At 44.8% G+C, this 19135-nt stretch overlaps 1 protein-coding gene across 3 annotated transcripts in view; it reads left to right on the top strand.

Annotated features, from left to right (window-relative positions):
- The first annotated feature begins 1890 nt into the window (after positions 1–1890).
- Positions 1891–19135, top strand: part of LOC136694830 (BOLA class I histocompatibility antigen, alpha chain BL3-6-like) — a 77499-nt gene continuing 60254 nt past the window's right edge. For 2 of the 3 annotated variants that reach the window (XR_010802249.1, XM_066668655.1), the window contains exons 1-3: positions 1891–2145; positions 4007–4351; positions 4815–4856. Coding sequence is in view for 2 of the 3 variants with exons in the window: in XM_066668655.1 (XP_066524752.1) it covers positions 2088–2145; positions 4007–4351; positions 4815–4856 (445 nt within the window). In the remaining variant the exon portion in view is untranslated. The remainder of the gene's footprint in view (positions 2146–4006; positions 4352–4814; positions 4857–19135) is intronic. The other variant, XM_066668656.1, reaches the window with a different exon arrangement.

Genomic DNA, 19135 nt, shown 5'->3' with positions numbered 1-19135 from the left:
TAAATGTAAATGTAGAATAAACACAATTAAGTGAATAATTTAAGAGTTCTTGTTGTTTTGATGTTGTGCTCTGTGCTCCAGAACATTAACAGTCTGTCTTTTAAAAAAAGTAATCACTTATTCTTCACTGTTGTTTAGGCTGTAAATCAGGTTTTTAACCACTCTGATAAACCGCAGTGTGTTGTTTGGGGACAGACACTGAGCACATGACCACCAACCTTAGACTGTGCTCTCTGCCTAGCAACAGGTGAGAGAAGAATAATCGTGAGTTTCCATTGGTTACATTAAGCTTCTGAAAGCGTATGTACTGCCTGTGTCTCTGCTTGTGCCTCATCTTCCCAGATCTAGTTCTCTACAAACATCCAGACTAAAACCAGGGTGTCTGTAGATGTAAACAAGTTATTAATTCAAGAGTTTTAACAGCTTTTTACTAACACAGCCTCAGCCCTATATATATATATATATATATATATATATTCCCTGCGAACTCATGTAATTTCCGTGTTAGACGGACAAACTCACTCCCACCTGCACGGTCTCAACCCTTTTTTTTATTCATCTATTCAGCTGGGGTTTATAACGTTTACACAAATTATAAGGTCACATTAAACTTAGGAATATAAATATAATATAAAGGAATATAAAGAAACAGATTTCTGTAGGGGGAACACTTTTAGACAGGTGAAATTTCTCACTTGTACTTAGTTCAGAAAGCTTTTTTTTAAATACATATAATAAGGATAAACCTTTTCACCTTTGATCAGCATAGTTCATATATGTACATTTTTATTTTATTTCCAGGTCTTATTTAGAACAGCAATATGTCCAGTGTTATAGGAACAAAACAAAAAAAACAACAGTATTAACAATACACTATATACAGAATTAACAGTATTAAATTAGTAACAATTAAAACTATTTCATTATATTATTATTTGTTTTAGTTTTCTTATACGCATGCTGTGCACATGTATTCTTTATCCAGTGCTGGATTATCAACACAGCTGGTATGGAACCACCTTCCACATCTGTCACAGGCAATCTGTGTAACACATTCATGTTCAAAACATCAACAACTGTCTGATATATTTATTGGTCTTTATGCTAATTTTTGATAAGTCATCAATTTATTACTTACCCACAAATCTTCTGCAGCTGACTTATCATTTGTTGCTGTCTCCCCACAGACCTGGCATAAACTGCTAATGTCATCTAATGATTTATCACAGTGTTAATCCATGTCCATATACATTTTTAATGTTTTCAACAAACTGATTTTTTAAGTAATTTAACATCTCTTAAGAGGAAGTCTAGTGGGATTTATTTTAACTACATTATGAGTGATTAAAGTGATTATGACAGGGGAACAGATCTGGACAGATGTTTTTCACCTGTCTAAAAGTGTTCCCCCTACAGAAATCTGTGTTTTTATATTCACTTACATGAATAACAGTGTATTATTAATTAATAATGACTAAATGTCTCACACACATCAGTACTAGATCACAAAAGACTACTTTAGAGTGATTATGACAGGGGAACAGATCTGGACAGACTATTTCACCTGACTAAAATCCAGCCTCCTTTTTGTTTGTGTTTTATTTTATTTTAATGATAATAATTTCACTGTCTCCATAAAATGTCTTTATAGTACTTAATAAAACACACAAATCATTCCGTTAGCTTTTTAAATTATATTAGACAATATATTATTAAGAAAAGTCTGCATAAATCATCTTTTTTTTTTTCAAAGCGGATTTTGTTATCCGTTATTTAGTACTTCTTGTTGTGTTTCTGCTTCCGTAGATGTAGGACTCGGTCGCGCGCAGGGTGATTTCTCGAATGCGCGTTCTTGCAGACTCAAGAAACTTGAACTGGACGGGGAAGTGAATCGGCCACAACACCGGACGTGGCGTTTTTAAGGGCGTCTTCTGACGCGTATGCGCTCTTCGCTCTGAAAGAGGAAACGAAGCACGTTTAACACTGAGGACGGACGGGGTTTGGACTGAACTCGCCACAGGACGAACAAAGGAACACAATCACTAAATAAATATGGACTAAATCTGCGGAGTATTTAGGAGTTGACCATGGAGTCTGTTCCACCGTGGATTTTACTGCTCTTTAGATATCTACCAGTTCTCGGAGGTGAGTTTTTCTCTGAATTAATCCGCCGTTTCTAAAGTGAAACTAAGCAAGTGGAACGAGTCGGAAATGTTACAGTTTAATAAAATAATCACAGGTTAAATTTAAGCTCTTGGTTGGTTGTGTTTGATATCATTTTATTGATAAAATAAATCATGTGCATGATTTCAAACACAATGTACACTTTATATTAAAAAATAAAGGCTTAACATTTAAAAGAACAGATTCCACAAACAGAATTACAGTTAGAACTTTAACATGCTCTTTAAATAAAGCTTTCTGCTTCACTACTTCTCACAGTCTCTGGTTTTCTTCACTGTGTCCACAGTCCTCACCACCTGACCCCTCCTGGGTGAATCAGATCAGACAGACAAACAGAGTGAGAGACAGACTGAGAGTGAGACAGACTGAGTGAGTGAGTGAGTGAGTGAGAGTGTGTGTGTGTGAGTGAGAGTGTGTGTGTGTGAGTGAGAGTGTGTGTGTGTGTGTGAGTGAGAGTGTGTGTGTTTGTGAGAGAGAGAGAGAGTGGTGACAGTAAAGTACGTGTTTAATCGTATTTAAGCAAATTAGGCTGAAAGACGATGGTGTGCAGTGTTGTAGACAGAGTCTAGAAACGAATGCACTTTGCTGCGATGTCAAAAACGGTCTGTGTTTTCAGCTGTTGAAAGGAAAAGGAGCATTTATCAAATGCACCGGAGCGTCCATAAAAACAGTGTGCGTTGTTCTCTGTGTCTGTACCGTTCAGAATCTGTAACACTGTGTCAGATATAACCTTATTTTGAAAAGTTATTGACGCCGGAAAACCGAACATCGAAAAGAAAACTAACTTTACCGTGGTCATCAACATTCCCCACAGTGAAAAACTTCAAATACACAAAGTTAGTGTTAACACGTTCGAAACGCATTAACCCGTAAGTACATTAGCATGTTAACACAAAATTAACACAGAGAATCCAACACGTTTAGAGCCCAACCGCGTTTCATATTTCACTGCCGTCTGCCCTTTGTTCGGTTCTCTTCAGAGGAAACACGAACTCTGCTTATTACTATTTTATCTTAGTTATATTTCAACATTGTTCTTTTACATCGTTTATATCACTACATTTATAGACTTCAGACATGATTTTTATGTTAATATCTACAATGTGTGTATATATATATTTAGTGAATACTGAGTAGTAATAGTAACAGTGATAATTTTTAGTTCTTTTAAGAAAATAAGGTCAAATATATACACCATCCAGCCATAACATTAAAAACATTGCCATGTTTCTACACTCATTCTCAGCTCCACTGTCCACAGGATCACTTTGTAGTTTCACAATTACACACTGTAGTCCATCTGTTGTTCTGCATACTTTGTTTGCCCCTGTTCTTCAATGGTCAGGACCCCTACAGAGCAGGTGAGATTTGGGTGGTGCATCGTTGTCAGTGGTGGTGTGTTGGTGTGTGTTGTGCTGGTGTGAGTGGATCAGATCAGATCAGTACCGCTGCTAAAGTGAGAATTCATTTATGTATCTAACTAACTCACTGTAGTAATTAATTTAAAGTTTTATAAGATCATGTATTCTGGCTGTTATGTATTCCTGGTGGTTGCTAACAACATCCCAGCACCACCTTGCAATATCCTAAAAATTATTATTATTTGAATTATTACAGCAACCAACTATAACACCACCCTAGCAACAACCCTGGGATATCAATGCTACTACCAAACATAAACATATCAGATGCCATAGCAACCACCTGGAAAATGCAAATACACTTTTAATCCTCAATTTTATATCACCATATTTTAAATGTACATGTATTTTTATGTAGTGACAACTTTTAATTTATTTTTTAAAAATATTTTATTCCCTAGTCTTTGTATCTGCAGAACCACCAATCAACATCACTGTCAGTGTGGGTTCTACTGCTGTTCTCCCTTGTGATTGGAGTCATGTATCCAGCACACTGTCGTCCAGTGTGAGTCCTCAGGTGGAGTGGCGTATCTCCTCTGGAGTTGTGTTTGAGAGACTCCCACAGAAGCTGTTCCAGGGCGAGGGGTATGAAGGGCGTGTGGATGTTCCTGAAGATCAGCTGCTGAAGGGGAACTGTTCTCTGGTTCTGAACAACGTTAGACCTGAGGATGAAGGAGAATATGAATGTAACCTGCTGCTCCAATCTAAACGTGTCTTCCTCCAGAGGGTGAAGCTCTCAGTTGTTGGTGAGGAGATCAGACCTGGTGTTTATAGAGGGTGTTTTTTAATGATATTTTTTTATCCCAAAGACCCACCTGACCATGAAAAAGGATAAGGGAATGTTTCCATTAAATAATGTTATATATATTCTTATAAATAAATATTGTTGCTGTCCAATAGAAAACATGTACCTGCCAAAATAATAATGGAAGTCAGTGTAAAAAAGATTTCTATTGGTCATTCATCAGGAAATGTACACACAGTGTGAAGGACAGCTGCTGTGTTCAGATGATGTGGTGAACTAAACATCCTCAAACACAGAGAGATGTTTTTTTTTTTAATTGGACAGGGATGATATATTAATATATATATATATAATATAATAAAATAATATATAATGTAATTCAGTTAGTTCATCAGTAGAGTTATTAGTGTAATGTGTAAGATTCTGTCTAACACATAGAAATAATGTTTCTATTTTCTCTACAGTTAATACAGACAGGAGCCACAGTGCAAGGAGGGGTTCTTCTGGTGAGTCCATTACTGACTTAGATTTGTGTTTCTAGGTTATTAGAAATGGACTTGTTTATAAATGATCTGATGGGGTCTGATCTGTTTGTCTCTAGGCCAATCGCCACTAAACACTGTCCTTTTCTGATCCACCGTATTTAGAAACACGTTCGTAATGAGTTAAAAGAAGTGAGAAAGATCTCAATAAACCACACAGACAGAAACACTGAGTCTTGGCCACATCCTCAGAGCATCATCCAGAGGGAGGGGGACACAAAGAAGAGGCGTAACACACAACAGAAACCTGAGGCACAAAAGTAGTGATCGACCGATACATCATTTTTTTTATAAAATCGGCACCGGACGATATATTAGCGCAAGAGGCCGATATTTACACAATGCACACAGGCAATACTGTGGGCAGCTCCGTCATTCTGGCTGTTAGAGCGCCCCTTGTGTTCATTTTGCCATCTTACAGACAGACATCACTGTGCACTAGTACAGGAGTACAGGCCTCCAACCTGTAGCTGCATGTGTCTCATCAGAGAAAACGGTCTGAATTATTTTCTCTTCTTCAGCTCTCACTATTTGTTACTGGCTGCTCTTTGTAACATACACTCAATAATCTGCATCATAAATGACTGAGTGGATAGTTGTAACCTAGAAACCCAGCATTATTTAGCCTCTTATTTCACTCATTGGTCAGCGGTGCCTATAAAAAATAATATCACTCATTGTTTTATCCGTCAGTATGTCTCAAGTACTACAAGTCCAAAGTCGACAGTTAATGTACCAAATTAAATCTTAAAGTCACTGATTTTCATTGATTTAATCATTTTATATATAATCCAGTGATAAATAAGTATTTTTGGTCGAAATATACCTTGCCAGGAAATTGTTATGAAAAAATATTAGTAACAGTACATATTTTCAGATTTTTCACAGTGCCATATTTGAGTAATGAGTAAATATCATACACCAATCAAACAGTCAGACTCTCAGGATCACGAGGATATACACTAAAATGTAGGACTAAGGATTTAAAGCTGAAAAAATAAGATATTCAAAACCGCTGCGTCTCGAAGCCTGAAGAGCAACACAAGCGGCTCACACACAAAGTTAGCACAGCAGCGCTTACCTTAGATAGTCCCCTTCAAAACGAGACTAAATCTGAGTAATCCTCATGTTTGTGTCAAGAGTGCTGGCCAAAAAAAAATAATACACATTTTCAAAAAATAATTAAAATATGATCCCCATGGCTTCTGCGTAGAATAGACTCAGCTTTCCAACGACATGTCAATCAAGTCTGTAGACCAATCAGGGGCAGAGTTATGGCGATGTGCACCCAAGGAGGAGGGACAAACACGCAGCAGAGCGTATGTTTTCAGCTCCTAACGGACCCAGACACGGCGAGAGAGACTCACGGTTCTGTTTAACAGCCACAAGCTCCACAAACAATAATCAAGTCAATAAACATGTTCCAAAGCTTAGATGTCTTTTACTAGTTACATTTCCCCACTGAGGACATTTAGATGCAGCGGGGGTGTGGAGGAGGTTGCCTTGCTCTACAGCCAATCACAGCGCAGCTCTCGCCTTTTAACACGTCAGTCATTTAAAGGGACACTGTAGTCAGTGAGAAACAAGTGTAAACATCAGAAATAAACTCAGTAATCAGAATAAAACACACCATGACTAAGGGTTTTTACTGATTGGTGAGGGACAGGAGATGAGTTTCTCACAGAAAGTAAAGAGAAACACTGAGATGTTGACATTAGGTCTAGACCAGATATATACACTGTATTACTGCAGTAAAAGTAATCATTTTCCTTATGGAGAGCTTGGGGTCTAAAGAGACACTTGGAGAGGCCATCTGTCCACTGTCTGCTCCAGCTTCAATAACTTCAAATCAGTAGGAGGTATCAACTCCACATTTTACCTGATACAAGTTTAAAAAGAAAAATGTAACAGGACTCATGAACGCTTCATTTTTTTTTCATAACTAAGACAAGCGCCTACATTTTTTTTGTGGTTCTCTAAGCTTTTGGCTACTTCATATGTATTTCAGGACTCTAAATGGTTTCTTTTACAAATTTTAAGTTTTTTTTTGTTTTTTTTTTTTTTTTAAATAAATCATGATAATGCGTCTAGTTTATTCACTGCCTGAGGAATGGGAATATCGGCTTTATACATATTGGCCACTACAGCTGTCTAAATATCAGCATCAGCATCGGCCATCAAAAAACCCTTAACGGTCGATCACTACACAGAAGACATAACACAAAGAAGAGGCCAGACATAACACACACAGAGCGGCTTAACTCTTTAATGTCATCTTCTGCAGAGAGAGGGAGACGACTGCCCATCTCCCAGAGTCTCAGCCTCTCCACTAATGTTCCCTCTGATTAATAAACAGTCATTGCTGAAAGTGTTGGGAGCCCTGAAATTCTCCAGATAATGAAGTATTTCTCCCAGACAATTATTGCAAATACATGTTTTGTTTTACACAGGATTATTTCCTTTGTGTGAATTGGAACAACACAAAAAAAACTGTTTTTCCTGTTTTTGTGTTGCTCCAATTCACACAAAGGAAATAAACACGTGTTTAACAAAATATAACAAGACATGTAATTGCAATAATGTTCTGGCAGGAATACTTTCAGAAGTGCCAACACTTTTGGCCCTGAGGGTATGTGTAATTCCACATTTACAAACCGGATTCCAAAAATGTTGGGACACTAAACAAATTGTGAATAAAAACTGAATGCAATGATGTGGAGATGGCAAATGTCAATATTTTATTCGTAATAGAACATAGATGACAGATCAAAAGTTTAATCTGAGTAAATGTAACATTTTAAAGGAAAAATATGTTGATTCAAAATTTCACAGTGTTAACAAATCCCCAAAAAAGTTGGGACAAGTAGCAATAAGTGTCTGGAAAAAGGAAACTGAGCATATAACGAAAAGCTGAAAGACCAATTAACACTAATTAGGTCAATTGACAACATGATTGGGTATAAAAAGAGCTTCTCAGAGTGTCAGTGTCTCTCTGAAGCCAAGATGGTAAGAGGATCACCATTTCCACCATTGTTGCGCAGAAAGATAGTGCAGCGATACCAGAATGGTGTTACCCAGCGTAAAATAGCAAAGACTTTTAAGTTATCATCATCAACCGTGCATAACATCATCAAAAGATTCAGAGAATCTGGAACAATTGCTGTGCGTAAGGGTCAAGGCCGTAAAACTCTACTGGATGCTCATGATCTCCGGGCCCTTAAACGTCACTGCACCTTAAACAGGAACGCCACTGTCAAGGAAATAACAGAATGGGCTCAGGAATACTTCCAGAAAGCATTGTCAGTGAACACAATCCACCGTGCCATCCACCGCCGCCAGCTGAAATTCTACAGTGCAAAGAGAAAGCCATTTCTAAGCAAGCTCCACAAGCTCAGACGTTTGCACTGGGCCAGGGGTCTTTTAAAATGGAGTGTGGCAAAATGGAAGACTGTTCTGTGGTCAGATGAGTCACGATTTGAAGTTCTTTATGGAACACTGGGACGCCATGTCATCCGGACCAGAGAGGACAAGGATAGCCCAAGTTGTTATCAACGCTCCGTTCAGAAGCCTGCATCACTGATGGTATGGGGTTGCATGAGTGCTTGTGGCATGGGCAGCTTGCATGTCTGGAAAGGCATCATTAATGCAGAGTACTATGTTCAGGTTCTAGAACAACATATGCTCCCATCTAGACGTCATCTCTTTCAGGGAAGACCCTGCATTTTTCAACAAGATAATCCCAGACCACATTCTGCAGCAATCACAACATCATGGCTACGTAGGAGAAGGATCCGGGGACTGAAATGGCAGCCTGCAGTCCAGATCTTTCACCTATAGAGAACATTTGGCGCATCATAAAGAGGAAGGTGCGACAAAGAAGGCCCAAGACGATTGAACAGTTAGAGGCCTGTATTAGACATGAATGGGACAGCATTCCTATTTCTAAACTTGAGAAACTGGTCTCCTCTGTCCCCAGACGTCTGTTGAGTGTTGTAAGAAGAAGGGGGGATGCCACACAGTGGTAAAAAATGGCCTTGTCCCAACTTTTTTGGGATTTGATGACGCCATGAAATTTTGAAACAACATATTTTTCCCTTAAAATGATACATTCTCTCAGTTTAAACTTTTGTTCTGTGGTTTGTGTTCTATTCTGAATAAAATATTAGATGTTGGCACCTCCACATCATTTTATTCACAATTTGTTTAGTGTCCCAACTTTTTTGGTATCCAGTTTGTAAATTAATACATACATAAATATAAAAACACATTAAATGAAAACTGATATAAATATATAACAATAATATTTGTAATTTATTATGAATAATTAGTGTTAATATACGTCATTAAATATAAAATGTAATTTAAATGTAACCATATCTGTGGTTAATTTATATCCAGAATTTTTAACCAAAGCTGAAGACCTTCTTCACTGTTGGAGGCAGATGGAGCTTGTACGAAGTAATTATCTTGTTTGTGCCAGTGATTATCCAGTTATTGTCCGGGCTGCATTTATATATTTATTCCTTTTTTTATGAACACACACACACACACACACACAAAATAAATAAATGAAAGTAAAAAACACAAACCGTGTTGGAGATATTAACTCTGGAATTTAATCCTGGATATTTTATCACACAAGCGCTGAGTGCTGTGATTTTACTCAGAGGAGGAGTGAGAAAACACTGCAATGCAGATCTGGATGGAAATAAAACACACTAAAATACAACAATAAAAATATCTTCAGGATGTAATCCCACCTGAATTGGGAATTAACTGCTAATTAATTGTGAAAAATGAAACACAAGGCGGCACATTGGCGCAGCTGGTAGTGTCTCTGTCACAGCTTCAGGGACCTGGAGGTTGAGGGTTCGAGTCCCGCTCCAGGTGACTGTCTGTGAGGAGCGTGGTGTGTTCTCTCTGTGTCTGCGTGGGTTTCCTCCGGGTGACTGTCTGTGAGGAGTGTGGTGTGTTCTCCCTGTGTCTGCGTGGGTTTCCTCCGGGTGACTGTCTGTGAGGAATGTGGTGTGTTCTCCCTGTGTCTGCGTGGGTTTGCTCCAGGTAACTGTCTGTGAGGAGTGTGGTGTGTTCTCCCTGTGTCTGCATGGGTTTGCTCTGAGTGACTGTTTTTGAGGAGTGTGGTGTGTTCTCCCTGTGTCTGCGTGGGTTTCCTCCGGGTGACTGTCTGTGAGGAGTGTGGTGTGTTCTCCCTGTGTCTGGGTGACTGTCTGTGAGGAGTGTGGTGTGTTCTCCCTGTGTCTGCGTGGGTTTCCTCCGGGTGACTGTCTGTGAGGAGTGTGGTGTATTCTCCCTGTGTCTTTGTGGGTTTCCTCCGGGTGACTGTCTGTGAGGAGTGTGGTGTGTTCTCCCTGTGTCTGCGTGGGTTTCCTCCGGGTGACTGTCTGTGAGGAGTGTGGTGTGTTCTCTCTGTGCCTGCGTGGGTTTCCTCCGGGTGACTGTCTGTGAGGAGCGTGGTGTGTTCTCTCTGTGTTTGCGTGGGTTTCCTCCGGGTGACTGTCTGTGAGGAGTGTGGTGTGGTGTGTTCTCCCTGTGTCTGTGTGTGTTTCCTCCGGGTGACTGTCTGTGAGGAGTGTGGTGTGTTCTCCCTGTGTCTGCGTGGGTTTCCTCCGGGTGACTGTCTGTGAGGAGTGTGGTATGTTCTCCCTGTGTATGCGTGGGTTTCCTCTGGGTGACTGTCTGTGAGGAGTGTGGTGTGGTATGTTCTCCCTGTGTCTGCGTGGGTTTCCTCTGGGTGACTGTCTGTGAGGAGTGTGGTATGTTCTCCCTGTGTTTGCGTGGGTTTCCTCCAGATGACTGTCTGTGAGGAGTGTGGTGTGTTCTCCCTGTGTCTGCGTGATTTTCCTCCGGGTGACTGTCTGTGAGGAATGTGGTATGTTCTCCCTGTGTCTGGGTGGGTTTCCTCCGGGTGACTGTCTGTGAGGAGTGTGGTATGTTCTCCCTGTGTCTGCGTGGGTTTCCTCCGGGTGACTGTCTGTGAGGAGTGTGTTGTGTTCTCCCTGTGTCCACGTGGGTTTCCTCCGGGTGACTGTCTGTGAGGAGTGTGGTGTGGTGTGTTCTCCCTGTGTCTGTGTGTGTTTCCTCTGGGTGACTGTCTGTGAGGAATGTGTTGTGTTCTCCCTGTGTCTGCGTGGGTTTCCTCCGGGTGACTGTCTGTGAGGAGTGTGGTGTGTTCTCCCTGTGTCTGCGTGGGTTTCCTCCGGGTGACTGTCTGTGAGGACTGTGGTGTGTTCTAACTGTGTCTGCGTGGGTTTCCTTCGGGTGACTGTCTGTGAGGAATGTGGTATGTTCTCCCTGTGTCTGCGTGGGTTTCCTCCGGGTGACTGTCTGTGAGGAGTGTGGTGTGTTCTCCCTGTGTCTGCATGTGGGTTTCCTCTGGGTGACTGTCTGTGAGGAATGTGTTGTGTTCTCCCTGTGTCTGCGTGGGTTTCCTCCGGGTGACTGTCTGTGAGGAGTGTGGTGTATTCTCCCTGTGTCTGCGTGGGTTTCCTCTGGGTGACTGTCTGTGAGGAGTGTGGTGTGTTCTCCCTGTGTCTGCGTGAGTTTCCTCTGGGTGACTGTCTGTGAGGAGTGTGATGTGTTCTCCCTGTGTCTGCATGGGTTTCCTCCGGGTGACTGTCTGTGAGGAGTGTGTTGTGTTCTCCCTGTGTCCACGTGGGTTTCCTCCGGGTGACTGTCTGTGAGGAGTGTGGTGTGGTGTGTTCTCCCTGTGTCTGTGTGTGTTTCCTCTGGGTGACTGTCTGTGAGGAATGTGTTGTGTTCTCCCTGTGTCTGCGTGGGTTTCCTCCGGGTGACTGTCTGTGAGGAGTGTGGTGTGTTCTCCCTGTGTCTGCGTGGGTTTCCTCTGGGTGACTGTCTGTGAGGAGTGTGATGTGTTCTCCCTGTGTCTGCGTGGGTTTCCTCTGGGTGACTGTCTGTGAGGAGTGTGATGTGTTCTCCCTGTGTCTGCGTGGGTTTCCTCTGGGTGACTGTCTGTGAGGAGTGTGGTGTGTTCTCCCTGTGTCTGCGTGAGTTTCCTCTGGGTGACTGTCTGTGAGGAGTGTGGTGTGTTCTCCCTGTGTCTGCGTGAGTTTCCTCTGGGTGACTGTCTGTGAGGAGTGTGATGTGTTCTCCCTGTGTCTGCGTGGGTTTCCTCCGGGTGACTGTCTGTGAGGAGTGTGGTGTGTTCTCCCTGTGTCCACGTGGGTTTCCTCCGGGTGACTGTCTGTGAGGAGTGTGGTGTGGTGTGTTCTCCCTGTGTCTGTGTGGGTTTCCTCTGGGTGACTGTCTGTGAGGAGTGTGGTATGTTCTCCCTGTGTTTGCGTGGGTTTCCTCCAGGTGACTGTCTGTGAGGAGTGTGGTGTGTTCTCCCTGTGTCTGCGTGGGTTTCCTCTGAGTGACTGTTTTTGAGGAGTGTGGTGTGTTCTCCCTGTGTCTGCGTGGGTTTCCTCCGGGTGACTGTCTGTGAGGAGTGTGGTGTGTTCTCCCTGTGTCTGGGTGACTGTCTGTGAGGAGTGTGGTGTGTTCTCCCTGTGTCTGCGTGGGTTTCCTCCGGGTGACTGTCTGTGAGGAGTGTGGTGTATTCTCCCTGTGTCTTTGTGGGTTTCCTCCGGGTGACTGTCTGTGAGGAGTGTGGTGTGTTCTCCCTGTGTCTGCGTGGGTTTCCTCCGGGTGACTGTCTGTGAGGAGTGTGGTGTGTTCTCTCTGTGCCTGCGTGGGTTTCCTCCGGGTGACTGTCTGTGAGGAGCGTGGTGTGTTCTCTCTGTGTTTGCGTGGGTTTCCTCCGGGTGACTGTCTGTGAGGAGTGTGGCGTGTTCTCCCTGTGTCTGCGTGGGTTTCCTCCGGGTGACTGTCTGTGAGGAGTGTGGTATGTTCTCCCTGTGTCTGCGTGGGTTTCCTCCGGGTGACTGTCTGTGAGGAGTGTGGTATGTTCTCCCTGTGTTTGCGTGGGTTTCCTCCAGGTGACTGTCTGTGAGGAGTGTGGTGTTTTTCTCTCTGTGTCTGCGTGGGTTTCCTCCGGGTGACTGTCTGTGAGGAGTGTGGTGTGTTCTCTCTGTGTTTGCGTGGGTTTCCTCCGGGTGACTGTCTGTGAGGAGTGTGGTGTGTTCTCCCTGTGTCTGCGTGGGTTTCCTCCGGGTGACTGTCTGTGAGGAATGTGGTGTGTTCTCCCTGTGTCTGCGTGGGTTTGCTCCAGGTAACTGTCTGTGAGGAGTGTGGTGTGTTCTCCCTGTGTCTGCGTGGGTTTCCTCTGAGTGACTGTTTTTGAGGAGTGTGGTGTGTTCTCCCTGTGTCTGCGTGGGTTTCCTCCGGGTGACTGTCTGTGAGGAGTGTGGTGTGTTCTCCCTGTGTCTGGGTGACTGTCTGTGAGGAGTGTGGTGTGTTCTCCCTGTGTCTGCGTGGGTTTCCTCCGGGTGACTGTCTGTGAGGAGTGTGGTGTATTCTCCCTGTGTCTTTGTGGGTTTCCTCCGGGTGACTGTCTGTGAGGAGTGTGGTGTGTTCTCCCTGTGTCTGCGTGGGTTTCCTCCGGGTGACTGTCTGTGAGGAGTGTGGTGTGTTCTCTCTGTGCCTGCGTGGGTTTCCTCCGGGTGACTGTTTGTGAGGAGCGTGGTGTGTTCTCTCTGTGTTTGCGTGGGTTTCCTCCGGGTGACTGTCTGTGAGGAGTGTGGTGTGGTATGTTCTCCCTGTGTCTGCGTGGGTTTCCTCTGGGTGACTGTCTGTGAGGAGTGTGGTATGTTCTCCCTGTGTTTGCGTGGGTTTCCTCCAGGTGACTGTCTGTGAGGAGTGTGGTGTGTTCTCCCTGTGTCTGCGTGGGTTTCCTCCGGGTGACTGTCTGTGAGGAATGTGGTATGTTCTCCCTGTGTCTGGGTGGGTTTCCTCCGGGTGACTGTCTGTGAGGAGTGTGGTATGTTCTCCCTGTGTCTGCGTGGGTTTCCTCCGGGTGACTGTCTGTGAGGAGTGTGGTGTGTTCTCCCTGTGTCTGCGTGGGTTTCCTCCGGGTGACTGTCTGTGAGGAATGTGGTATGTTCTCCCTGTGTCTGCGTGGGTTTCCTCCGGGTGACTGTCTGTGAGGAGTGTGGTGTGTTCTCCCTGTGTCTGCATGTGGGTTTCCTCTGGGTGACTGTCTGTGAGGAATGTGTTGTGTTCTCCCTGTGTCTGCGTGGGTTTCCTCCGGGTGACTGTCTGTGAGGAGTGTGGTGTGTTCTCCCTGTGTCTGCGTGAGTTTCCTCTGGGTGACTGTCTGTGAGGAGTGTGATGTGTTCTCCCTGTGTCTGCATGGGTTTCCTCCGGGTGACTGTCTGTGAGGAGTGTGTTGTGTTCTCCCTGTGTCCACGTGGGTTTCCTTCGGGTGACTGTCTGTGAGGAGTGTGATGTGTTCTCCCTGTGTCTGCGTGGGTTTCCTCTGGGTGACTGTCTGTGAGGAGTGTGGTGTGTTCTCCCTGTGTCTGCGTGAGTTTCCTCTGGGTGACTGTCTGTGAGGAGTGTGGTGTGTTCTCCCTGTGTCTGCGTGAGTTTCCTCTGGGTGACTGTCTGTGAGGAGTGTGATGTGTTCTCCCTGTGTCTGCGTGGGTTTCCTCCGGGTGACTGTCTGTGAGGAGTGTGGTGTGTTCTCCCTGTGTCTGCGTGAGTTTCCTCTGGGTGACTGTCTGTGAGGAGTGTGATGTGTTCTCCCTGTGTCTGCGTGGGTTTCCTCCGGGTGACTGTCTGTGAGGAGTGTGGTGTGTTCTCCCTGTGTCCACGTGGGTTTCCTCCGGGTGACTGTCTGTGAGGAGTGTGGTGTGTTCTCCTTGTGTCTGCGTGGGTTTCCTCCGGGTGACTGTCTGTGAGGAGTGTGGTGTTTTTCTCTCTGTGTCTGCGTGGGTTTCCTCCGGGTGACTGTCTGTGAGGAGTGTGGTGTGTTCTCCCTGTGTCTGCGTGGGTTTCCTCCGGGTGACTGTCTGTGAGGAATGTGGTGTGTTCTCCCTGTGTCTGCGTGGGTTTGCTCCAGGTAACTGTCTGTGAGGAGTGTGGTGTGTTCTCCCTGTGTCTGCGTGGGTTTCCTCTGAGTGACTGTTTTTGAGGAGTGTGGTGTGTTCTCCCTGTGTCTGCGTGGGTTTCCTCCGGGTGACTGTCTGTGAGGAGTGTGGTGTGTTCTCCCTGTGTCTGTGTGGGTTTCCTCTGGGTGACTGTCTGTGAGGAATGTGTTGTGTTCTCCCTGTGTCTGCGTGGGTTTCCTCCGGGTGACTGTCTGTGAGGAGTGTGGTGTGTTCTCCCTGTGTCTGCGTGGGTTTCCTCTGGGTGACTGTCTGTGAGGAGTGTGATGTGTTCTCCCTGTGTCTGCGTGGGTTTCCTCTGGGTGACTGTCTGTGAGGAGTGTGATGTGTTCTCCCTGTGTCTGCGTGGGTTTCCTCTGGGTGACTGTCTGTGAGGAGTGTGGTGTGTTCTCCCTGTGTCTGCGTGAGTTTCCTCTGGGTGACTGTCTGTGAGGAGTGTGATGTGTTCTCCCTGTGTCTGCGTGGGTTTCCTCCGGGTGACTGTCTGTGAGGAGTGTGGTGTGTTCTCCCTGTGTCTGCGTGAGTTTCCTCTGGGTGACTGTCTGTGAGGAGTGTGATGTGTTCTCCCTGTGTCTGCGTGGGTTTCCTCCGGGTGACTGTCTGTGAGGAGTGTGGTGTGTTCTCCCTGTGTCCACGTGGGTTTCCTCCGGGTGACTGTCTGTGAGGAGTGTGGTGTGTTCTCCCTGTGTCTGCGTGGGTTTCCTCCGGGTGACTGTCTGTGAGGAGTGTGGTGTTTTTCTCTCTGTGTCTGCGTGGGTTTCCTCCGGGTGACTGTCTGTGAGGAGTGTGGTGTGTTCTCTCTGTGTTTGCGTGGGTTTCCTCCGGGTGACTGTCTGTGAGGAGTGTGGTGTGTTCTCCCTGTGTCTGCGTGGGTTTCCTCCGGGTGACTGTCTGTGAGGAATGTGGTGTGTTCTCCCTGTGTCTGCGTGGGTTTGCTCCAGGTAACTGTCTGTGAGGAGTGTGGTGTGTTCTCCCTGTGTCTGCGTGGGTTTCCTCTGAGTGACTGTTTTTGAGGAGTGTGGTGTGTTCTCCCTGTGTCTGCGTGGGTTTCCTCCGGGTGACTGTCTGTGAGGAGTGTGGTGTGTTCTCCCTGTGTCTGTGTGGGTTTCCTCTGGGTGACTGTCTGTGAGGAGTGTGGTATGTTCTCTCTGTGTCTGCGTGGGTTTCCTCCGGGTGACTGTCTGTGAGGAGTGTGGTGTGTTCTCTCTGTGTCTGCGTGGGTTTCCTCCGGGTGACTGTCTGTGAGGAGTATGGTGTGTTCTCTCTGTGTCTGCGTGGGTTTCCTCCGGGTGCTCCGGTTTCCTCCCACAGTCCAAAAACACACGTTGGTAGGTTGATTGGAGACTCAAAAGTGTCTGTAGGTGTGAGTGTGTTGCCCTGTGAAGGACTGGCGCCCACTCCAGGCTGTATTCCTTCCTTGCGCCCAATGATTCCAGGTAGGCTCTGGACCCATCGTGAACCTGAACTGGATAAGGCTTACATATAATAAAAGGATGAATGAAAAACAAATGAAACATCTGGATGGAAATAAAACAGTGGAGCTCCAGGATATTTAATCCCACCTGAATTTGGAAGTAACTGCAAATTCACTGTGAAAAATTAAACACACATGCTGCTGCCACACTGAGTATTAGCAGTTAGAACTCTCTCTCACTCTAAGAGCACTGAAAATAAGGTGGATAGAGCTGTGTAAAATAAAAGAACATAATAAAATTCATGGAGGTGCAATCGGGCGTATGAAATAAACACAACTTTAAAATCTACAGTTAATACAGAATTCTACCCTGACTAATGAATTTTATGTGTCCATGGTGGTACAACAACAGGGGCAGGGTTTTCTGAGTGTGTGCTGATTTAGTCTGATTTCATGCTTCGTAATAAACTGAACACATGGCACATTCAGCAATAGTGCACACAGGTAAATGAATGAGACTGAAATACAACAGGGATTTTGAAGAATTTCCTCATGTTTGGCCACAGCAAATATCCATCCTAAAGAGTTCTACTCTTCCACTTAAAATCCCTACAGCTTGGGCTTAGTCTGTGTAACGTGTTTGGTTCTGTGCTGTATTCTTTTCAGTTTTGGTTCCTGGTTGTTGATTGTCATGTGATTTTCCTGCCCTCATGTTTCCTCTAGTCATGTGATTACTCCTCCCTCGTGTTTCCCGTGTCTGTTTTTTGATTAGTCCCCAGGTGTTTCTTGTCCGTGGTGTTTTTCTATAACCTATTGTCTGTGTGTGGGTAATTGTTTGCTGTCATGCTTCATGTTTCTGTTTCATTGTCTCTGTGTTGTATTTTGTTCTATGTGAAAGTCTTCTAGTTCTTCTTCTAGCCCAGTGTTGTTCTGTGTCTAGCTCCTTGCTCAGTGTTTAGACTCTGTGCTCAAAGTTTGGTTCCCGAGCCTTTGTGCTTTTAGCCCTTAGTCTTTGTGCGCTTGGCCCCTAGTCTTTGTGCCTTTAGCCCTTAGTCTTTGTACGTTTAGTCCTTAGTCTTTGTGCGCTTGGCCCCGAGCCTTTGTGTGTTTAGCCCTTAGTCCTTGTGCATTTAGCCCTTAGTTTTTGTGCGTTTAGCCCTTAGTCTTTGTGCGCTTGGCCCCTAGCATTTGTGTGTTTAGCCCTTAGTCTTTGTGCGTTTAGCCCTTGGTCTTTGTGCGTTTAGCCCTTAGTCTTTGTGCACTTGGCCCTTAGTCTTTGTGCGTTTAGCCCTTAGTCTTTGTGCGCTTGGCCCCGAGCCTTTGTGTGTTTAGCCCTTAGTCTTTGTGCGCTTGGCCCTTAGCCTTTGTGCGTTTAGCCCTTAGTCTTTGTGCGTTTAGCCCTTGGTCTTTGTGCGTTTAGCCCTTAGTCTTTGTGCACTTGGCCCTTAGTCTTTGTGCGTTTAGCCCTTAGTCTTTGTGCGTTTAGCCCTTAGTCTTTGTGCGTTTAGCCCTTGGTCTTTGTGCGTTTAGCCCTTGGTCTTTGTGCGTTTAGCCCTTGGTCTTTGTGCGTTTAGCCCTTGGTCTTTGTGCGCTTGGCCCCTAGCCTTTGTGCGTTTAGCCCTTAGTTTTTGTGAGCTTGGCCCCTAGCCTTTGTGCGTTTAGCCCTTGGTCTTTGTGCGCTTGGCCCCTAGCCTTTGTGCGTTTAGCCCTTTGTCTTTGTGCGCTTGGCCCCTAGCCTTTGTGGGTTTAGCCCTTAGTCTTTGTTTGCTTGGCCCTGAGCCTTTGTGAGTTTAGCCCTTAGTCTTTGTGTGCTTGGCCCCGAGCCTTTGTGTTCAGTTCATCAGTTACCATAGCAATCAGGTTAACAGACTCTAAAATGGAGAACCCCTGATGTGTTGGGGACATGCAGTCTGTCTGAAGCTTGGCCCAAATGGTTGGAACAAAAGGCACCTCGTGGTAATTACATTATACAAATCACCAAGGTGGTTGCATCCTGAATTATCTTAGAGTTCATGTTAGAAAGAGTGTAAGAAAAATTATTTACAACATTTGGCCCCTAGCCTTTGTCTTTTCCTCTCCTCCTCATGTTTCCCTTAATCACGCCCCTCCACCTGTGCGTTAAGGTCATGTGACCCAGTTCCCAGGTGATCCTTATGGTGTAATCTTGTCTATTTAAGGTTTGTCTAGGTGTCTCTGTTCATTGTAGTTTTGTTTTGAGCTTTTACAGTCTTCTGTTCCTGTGTGCATTAATGTTTACTGCTTTTGTTTATTAAAATGGTAACTCACCTCAGCAGTAGCTTTCTATTCTCAGTGTGTCCTGCACTTGCTGTGTTCATTTTCTCTGTGTCTTTTCTCTGTTCCTGGTTTCCATGTGTTTCCTTCGCTGTGTTCATTACATCATCTCTCTCTTATTCACACAGTCACTCCTTTATCAGGTAAAAACCCTCTTTGTCAGGAGTCTCTTCTGAGTGAATTCCAGGCCTCTGTCATTATCTAGTGTCCTTCAGTGTGTGTCTGGAGCTCTGTGTGTGTTGTTGTCTGTGTTAATGTGTGTAGTGTTTCTCCGTCACTGAGCACAGTCAGAATTAACAGTAAGTCCAGGGTTTCTCTGGAGATTCTCCTGGAGAACCACAGCAGATCTGTTAGTCCATGTTTAAAATGAAGATGTGCAGCACACTGCAGTTGAAGTAAAACTTTGAAGAACAGTTCCTTGTTGAGCTCTGAACTCTAATGTAATCCTCCTTGGTGTCACTCGCCCTGTCTCAGGCTGTGTGTGTGTTCTGAGGTGAACTGACAGAACA

The sequence above is a fragment of the Hoplias malabaricus genome, chromosome 4 (assembly GCF_029633855.1).
Source record: "Hoplias malabaricus isolate fHopMal1 chromosome 4, fHopMal1.hap1, whole genome shotgun sequence".
Taxonomy (NCBI): domain Eukaryota; kingdom Metazoa; phylum Chordata; class Actinopteri; order Characiformes; family Erythrinidae; genus Hoplias; species Hoplias malabaricus.
The sequence above is the reverse complement of the archived record's forward strand: the minus strand, read 5'-3'. Positions and strand labels throughout refer to the sequence as shown.